The 8,213-nt window shown below is 39.9% G+C and overlaps 1 protein-coding gene across 1 annotated transcript; it reads left to right on the forward strand.

The window, feature by feature from the left end:
- Nucleotides 1-1,859: 1,859 nt before the first annotated feature.
- Nucleotides 1,860-3,617, forward strand: LOC107473412 (uncharacterized). The gene is made up of 4 exons (XM_016092975.1): nucleotides 1,860-2,066; nucleotides 2,154-2,327; nucleotides 2,488-3,333; nucleotides 3,429-3,617. Exons 1-4 carry the CDS (start codon nucleotides 1,860-1,862, stop codon nucleotides 3,615-3,617), a joined length of 1,416 nt encoding a protein of 471 aa, XP_015948461.1.
- The last annotated feature ends 4,596 nt before the right edge of the window (nucleotides 3,618-8,213 follow it).

Genomic DNA, 8,213 nt, shown 5'->3' on the forward strand with positions numbered 1-8,213 from the left:
ACTAATTAAATTAATAGAATGTTATTATTATTCTTAACAATATTAACCATTATATATATAAAATACATGCGACAAATAATATATATGGATAAAACAAGATGATATAAAACAATATTTACAACTAGTGATTCCATTGCTCTACAAGCGATTTTTTTTTTCGCTTAGCTTTACAAGTGGTTAAATAAAGAAATACTAGGAAGTCATAAATATTTATTATTTTTAAAGATAAGTACTTTTTCCGTCTCCAGGGTCTGGGCTTGAAATCAATTTCGTCCCAAAGGTTTTTTTTATTAAAATCATCCTAAACCTTTACAAACACATTAAAATCATCCTTCCTCCCAATTACAAAATTTTTTGGACACAATTACCCCTGATGGTCCATAACCCTTCGTTTTTCATTCCCGCGAAGATCATTTACATTCTCATTTGTTACACACAGTCGAGGGTGATGTTTCATGTTCAATGATGCCCTAGGTGTGGTGTATCTTCGTCGGAGGAGTATCTGAACTGCATTTGGAGGTTAGAAGCTACGGTGAGGAAGCTGGTCAGTCTGGCATTGTCGTCGACATTGAGGTACATATGCCGCATTTTTTATGGTGTTGTTTCGAGTTAGCATTGAGAGGGTTTGAATTGGTTTTTTTTTGTGTCTTTAAGCAATGGGAAGCTTTACTCTGACTGTGTACCATGGGGGGCGATTTGGTTATGAAGAAGGGACGTTGCAGTATCTAGGGGGAGAAAAGACAGTCATTGAAGATGTTGATATTGATTGTTGGTCTATATTTGAGGCATATGCAGAGCTAGGGCAGTTCGAATACACCAGAGAGAACATTGCAGCTCTGTGGTATAAGAATCCAGCTAGTCAATGGTTAGAGAAGGCCCTGAAATTATTTGCTACTGATAGAGATGCACTTAACATGTGCAAAATAGCGAACTTGAGGGGTCATGTTGAGGTATTTGTGGTGCATGTAGTTGAGGATGCAGAAGAATTTTCTGAAGCTGGGCTTATTAATGTTGGAGACCAAACACAGCAGAATCCGGATAATGAGTTGGTAGTTTATGAGGGTGAAAAAGTTCAAGAGAGGAAAAATGATGATGTGCAACAAGGCAATGAAGGAGATCACATAGATACAGATGTGGCCGCTGAAAATGAACGGGCTGAGTCAAATAGCAATGATGACAGCGATGATGAAGAGTTTATTCCGTCCGATCTTGAGGGTGATAGTGCAGACGACATTCATTTTACAGATAGTGACGATGAATACGATGATGAGAGTGGGTTTGAGGAAGATGCAACTGCCAAGAGTAGTAAGAGGGTTGATAAAGGCAAAGGGGTTATGAATGGCTATTTTAGTGATGAGGAAGGCTTCAATAGCGATGAGGTGGACTTGGAGTATGAGGTTGGTGTTGGTTCAGATGATGAGGAAGGAGAAGGGGAAGATAAGAATGAGCCAATGAGTTATCCAATTCATAAGGACTGTAAAGACATGAATAGTTACAAGTGGGAGGTGGGAACAATTTTTGCTTCAAGAGAGGAGTTTAAAGACATTGTGACGTCGTATGCAGTACAAACGAGAAGAAGACTGAGGTATGCGAAGCTTGATTTGGTTAGAGTGAGGGCTGTTTGTTAGCCTGATTGTAATTTTTGGTTATATGCTGCTAAGATGAAAAATGAAGTAACTTGGCAACTTTGTTCCATGAACCTTAAGCATACTTGTGGCCAGTCTCATAGGGTTGGAATAATGCATACTTCATGGCTGAGTAGGGCCTTTAAGAAGAAGGTGGAACATAATCCGAGGGTTAAGATAACGGAATTGGTGAACAAGGCACAAAGGAAGTGAAACCTGACAGTTACAACCTCAATGGCAGCTAAATCAAGGCAAGCGGGGTTGGATGACATACAGGAAGAGTATAGGAAGCAGTACAAGAGGATTGGTGATTATTGCTATGAGTTGCTCCGTTCTAATCCAGGATCCTCAGTGACTCTGAAGGTACATAGGTCCCCTGACTTCGAGCATGAGCAGCAACACTCATCTTTGAACAACTATTGCATATTTCAAAGACTTTATGTATGCCTAGATGCTTGCAAAAAAAAAGCTTTCTGCAATGTAGGAAGTTCATTGGATTAGATGGCTGCTTTCTGAAAACACCTCAAGGGGGCAGCTATTGACTGCTATAGGGTGGGACCGAATGATCAAATGCTCCCTATCGCCTATGCCGTCGTGGAGTCAGAGACGAAGGATAGCTGGACCTGGTTCGTGAAGCTACTAATTGATGATTTCGGGTCTGAGACAATTGGCAGGGCAACCTTCATGTCGGATCAGCAGAAGGTAAAAATGAACTTAATATTAGCTTCCTCATTTAACTTAATATGAACTTAATATTATGCATGCTTACCTGGTTTCGCTAGGGGTTACTGCCAGCTTTTGATGAGGTGATCCCAGGTGTAGATCACAGGTTCTGCGTTCGACATCTCTACAACAACTTCAGAAAGAAGTTCCCTGGACTGCAATTAAAGTAATTGATGTGGAGATGTGCAAAAGCTACACACTGGAAGGACTGGGGAGAGAAATGGAAGTAATCCGAGGGGTTAATGTAGAGGTCCACAGGCATCTGAACTCAATTCCTCCAAGATTCTGGAGCAGATCCAGGTTTAGCTTCCATTCTAAATGTGATACCCTTGTAAACAATATGTGTGAAAGCTTTAATGGGACAATAGTAGATTCTAGGGAGAAGCCAATAATTACTATGCTAGAAGAAATTAGGGTGTACCTAATGAGTAGATGGGCTGTTAATAGAGAACGAATTCAAAGGTTCAATGGAACAATTTTACCTCGAATTAGGAAGAAGCTAGAGAGAAGAAGAAGGGCAGTAGGTGAGTGGAGGCCTTACTGGTCTGCTGCACAAACTTATGAAGTAGTCAATGGGTTGAGCAAATATACTGTTGATTTATCACTTCGTGAGTGTTCATGTAAGAAATGGCAGCTAAGTGGAATTCCTTGCACACATGCAATCAGCTGCATTAACTTCAAGGGTCTTGAATTGGAATCCTATGTGGATGACTGCTACAAGAGAGATGCCTATGTCAAGTGTTATGAACTCTCAATCAACCCTCTCAATGGCCCAGATCTGTGGGAGCACACTAATTTCGACGATGTCATGCCACCACCTTATCGGAAGCCTAGTCACAGACCAGTGAAGAAGAGAAAAAGAGGACCTGATGAATCAAAGGCTACATGCCATACACACTTGTCTAGGAGGGGGCAGATACAGAGGTGTTCAAAGTGTGGTACATCAGGTCACAAGAGAGGAAGGTGCAACAATCCACCCCTCCCTGTAAGTTCAGTTCTTTTGATGTTTTGTTAGGGTTTATTACATTATTTTTCATATGTATGTTACTGTTTATGTGTCTCTTTGTTGATATATTGCAGGCCCAACCTACTAAACAAACTGCTGCCAAGATAGCTACTAGAGGAATGAAGAGCTCCGATTCGAAACCTGCTATGCAATCTGCTACTAGAGGGAGGAAGAGGTCCAGAGGTCAAGAAAATTCATCATCACAGACCCAACTAGCCACCAGCTCAACTCCCATAACCAGGTCCAAGTCATCCCATTCTTAGCCCATCCCCAAGCCCATAACACATGCAACTAGGCCCAAGACAACACCAGCAGCTACTCCCCAGCAAAGGCCCAACAAGAAGCCCATCAAAAGCTCAACCTAACCACCACCAGGAACTAAGGACAAGGGTGCATCCAGCTCAAGCCAACCAATTATGATCAAGGTCTCCTTCACTCACAACATTGCACTGCATGTTTCACCAAGAAAGTTGAGGCTGATGGCAAAACTGCCTCTAAAGGAATGGGAAAAGCTTTGACAATATTTACTAACTATTTAAGTTGTTAGCTGGTTAATGTTGATCTAGTTTCATGATACTGCTATGGTTGTTAGCTTTCATTTTGATTGGAACTTATTACAGACTATGTATGCCTTATGTTGTGTAGAAGTGAACAAAATTATTGCTGTTTTGATGTAAGTCTAACTGTGATCTGGTTTCATGAATGCTTTAAGACTATTACCCTTGGTTTGTTAATGAATGAAGTCACATGGTTATGTTTTGATTTATCTGATGTTCTGCTTTCATTCTGATGTAATGCAACTACTCTATGCTACATGTTATGCATTGGTAAAACAGACACATATTTAGTCAAATTTCATTTCAACCACTTTCACTTTCATTGCCAAAATTTTCAGAAATTACAGACACAGACAATCACTTACATACACATATACTCAACTTCAATAACCAATTTCAATACCAAATTACTATCCAGCAACAGCAGCAAATTTTAAATTACATAAAATAGACTTCAATGCCTAAGTACAAACTAACTACAATTGCCCTATTTTCTACCAAACTTTCATTAACCCAGTTTTAGAGGCACCAAACATGATAAACCCTAGTTGTAATTCGACAAAACCTGCAACCAGCAACATACACAACCAACCCAGCCAACCATGCCGAACACACAAGCAACCTTCAACTTCTACTCATATGCCTTCACGTCTGCCTTCAGGGCTACAACTTTCCTCTTCAACCTTGCAACATGCGGATCTTCGCTTCCAACTTCTGGATCTGCCCAACGAAAAAACTGACATTTATTCATCATTAACCTACATCAGCCCCCCATCCTCAGTACCCAGAAATAAAACTTTGGGATCATCTGAGAATAACTGTTCATCAACTCACCTCATAGTAGACGCAGCCCCAGAATCGGCGACCTGGGTTTTCTTTGGTTCCGGAAACTCGCAACACTGGTCCCTCTCCATGCCTGGTAAACCCCATTTGTAGGGTTTATCTTATGCTTCATTTAAGGTATTTTATCACCTTTTGTCCACACTTATTCAATGAAATAGCATGGTTTTGTATATTCTCCTTTAATTGTGCTTAAGAGTGAAAATATGCTTTTTAGGCCTTAAAAAAGCTAAATTTAATTCACATTGATTCCATTAGATGCCTTGATATGTTTATTAAGTGATTTAAGGTTTAGGAGGCAAAGATTGGATCGAGGGAATAAAGAAAGAAAGCATGAAAAGTTGGAGAACTCATGAAGAAATGAAAGAACCGGAAAGCTGTCAAGCCAACCTCTTCGCACTTAAACGACCATAACTTGAGCTACAGAGGTCCAAATGATGCGATTCCAGTTGGGTTAGAAAGCTAACATCCGGGGCTTCAAAACGATATAAGATTTGCCATAGTTGCTACACGTATGGTGGCGCGCACGCGCATAGTACGCGCACGCGCCGTTGCTGCCACCTGGTTCACTTAAAGCAAAACGTGGCCAGCGATTTTAGAAGCCTTGTAGGCCCAATCCAACTCATTTCTGATGCTATTTAAGCCGAGGATTGAAGGGGGAATGAACATACTTTCATACTTTACAAGTTAATTACCATTAGTCATAGTTTAGTTATAGAAGTAGTTTCTAATTTTGTTGTAGATCTAATATTGTTCCTTCTACATTCTTCCAATTCAATAAGAGGTAATTCATACTAAATGTGTCTTCTTTGCTTTTCTATTATTGATCTCTTATTTTTGTAGTTGTAGATTCCTTTAATTCTTGCATTTAATAATGATTACTTCTATTGCACTTTATGTGTTTGTTGAAATGTCTCTTTTAGTTTTAGTGTAGATTTTGTTCCTCTTGGCCTAGGTAGAGTAATTAGTGACACTTGAGTTATCTAATTCCTTCGTTGATTGGTAATTGGAGAGATTGCTAATTGGTTTGGAGTGCACTAAAGCTAGTCTTTCCTTGGGAGTTGGCTAGGACTTGTAGCTCAAGTAAATTCATCCACTTGACTTTCCTTTATTTAGTAAGGGTTAACTAAGTGGTAGCAATGAACAATTCTCATCACAATTGAGAAGGATAACTAGGATAGGACTTCTAATTTTCATACCTTGCCAAGAGCCTTTTATAGTTGTTAGTTTATTTTCATTGCCATTTACTTTTCATGCTTCTTATCCAAAACTCCAAAACACATTTCTAACCAATAACAAGACACTTTATTGTAATTCCTAGGGAGAACGACTCGAGGTTTGAATACTTCGATTTATAAAATTAGGGGTTTGTTACTTGTGACAAACAATCTTTTGTATGAAAGGATTTTTTTATTGGTTTGGAAACTATACTTTAGAACGAGAATTCATTTGTGAAATTCTATACCATCAAAAATCCAATCATCAAAATGGCACCGTTGCCGGGGATTTGCAATGGTGTTGTGTTATTGGCTATTGTATATATGTGAATATTGTGAATAGCTTGATTTTTGGATTGCTTGCTAGTTTTTGCTAGTCTTAGTATTTTGTTTCATTATTTCTTATTAGTTTTTGTTTCTTATTTTCTCTTGCTACCATGAATTCTCACTTTGGCTATGAGTGTGATTACCACTATGTTGTAGGTGATGAGAACTTCAATGAGAATGTCTATCAAGGATGGGACAATCAAAGGTGGGAGGAGCCATATGCATATGATCAATCCTCATGACAACAACCCCCACCAATGCACTATGAAGAAGAGACATTCTATGATGCATATTAATCCAATGGCTATGGTGAATCTCCTTGTGACTTTTAAGAACCACCACCATATGCCTATGATCCATACCCTTAACATGAACCTCAACCACACTCACAAGCCTATTTTCAACAAACACCTCCATATGACCATGATCCTTACCCACCATACCAACCTCCTTTTGAACCATATGAGCCATACATGGAACCACAATTCCAAGATTACTACTCCCAAGAACCACCTCAATACACACCACCACCTTACCAAGAAGAACCACCTTCCTATAATGAACCATTTCTCCAAAATTTTTAACCACAAGATGAATTCTACCTTCCACCACAACCTCACATGGAAGAATACTTATGTCCATCGATCCAAGAGCCATATGATCCCTATCATGATATCCAAGAGGAACAAGAGTCAAGGGATCGTCTCAAGGAAGCATTGGATCAATTTCAAGCAACCATGGAGTGTGTTGTGCAACAAGTGGAAAGAATGAAAAACATTGAACCACCACAACTCTATCAAGAAGAACCACCTTCCTATTATGAACCCTTTCCCCCAAATGATGAACCCTTTCACCCACCCCAATCTCTAATGGATGAAACCCTTGGTGTTCTTGTTCAAGGGCAAGAAGAGATGAAAAGGGATGTGCAAAATTTCATGGCCGCCTTGGATGCGGTAACAAATCAATTAGCTTCCCAATGCTTGAACACTCAAGGAACTCCCATGACTACATGTGGAGAATCAAATGAAGAACATAGCATGAAGGAGAGATTAGAAACTTCGGTGGGAAATGAAGGAAGTTGCTTTGTATTGGAACAATTGGGGGAAGCTTTAATTGTTGAAGACAAGGAAGAAGTGGTAGAAGATTTGGGAGATGCGGAGCCTCCATGGGAACATAGAGTTGAAGAAAACCCCTCCAAGATGATTGAAATTGATACTAGGGAGGAAAGTGCACACCTTCCAAGGCATATCCCATATAAAGGCTTGGATGGGATAGAGAAAGAACTAAGAGATCTTGTGAAGAGGTGGAAGTCCGTAGAAATAGAAGAATGGGGGTTGGTTATGCTTTGTCAAGATCTTTGGAAGCATCTTTGCCTATGTTTCCATCTACTCCTTCACTTGAGTGGGTGAAATTCATTTCTATTAGCTTCATTATCCCACTTGAGAATGGCTTGCTCGAAACAGATGGTCAACTTAGGATGCTTTGTGGGATGAAGCGTAAGCGAAAGATGTTTCGTGGTTGGCGTTGCAAATCAAGGCTCATTTTGGTTGATACTTCAAGAGTTGAATACAAAGGTGGGAAGAGTGCTCAAATAGATGGGTATAGGAGGATTGTTGGGCACTTCATAGAGAATTCATCTTGTTCACCACCCGGATGGACTAATAATGATGATCAACCTCAAGACGGGTGTGAAAAAAAAGTGTGGGATCCCGGATTACAAGAAGAGGACCAACTTTGGGAGTCCCAAGCTTGTGAAAAACTCCATCAAGACTTGGCTCAATCCATGAAGAATCTTGGGGTGCAATGGAGAACCAAGCATTGGTGGGAGTTCCAAGATGAATACAAGCATAAGCCACCTTGATGAGGAGCTCCCCATAAGTCCAACTTAAGGACAATAAATAAAAGTGCTAGGTGGGAG

This window comes from Arachis duranensis, chromosome 2, assembly GCF_000817695.3.
Source record: "Arachis duranensis cultivar V14167 chromosome 2, aradu.V14167.gnm2.J7QH, whole genome shotgun sequence".
In the NCBI taxonomy this organism is placed as follows: Eukaryota; Viridiplantae; Streptophyta; class Magnoliopsida; order Fabales; family Fabaceae; genus Arachis; species Arachis duranensis.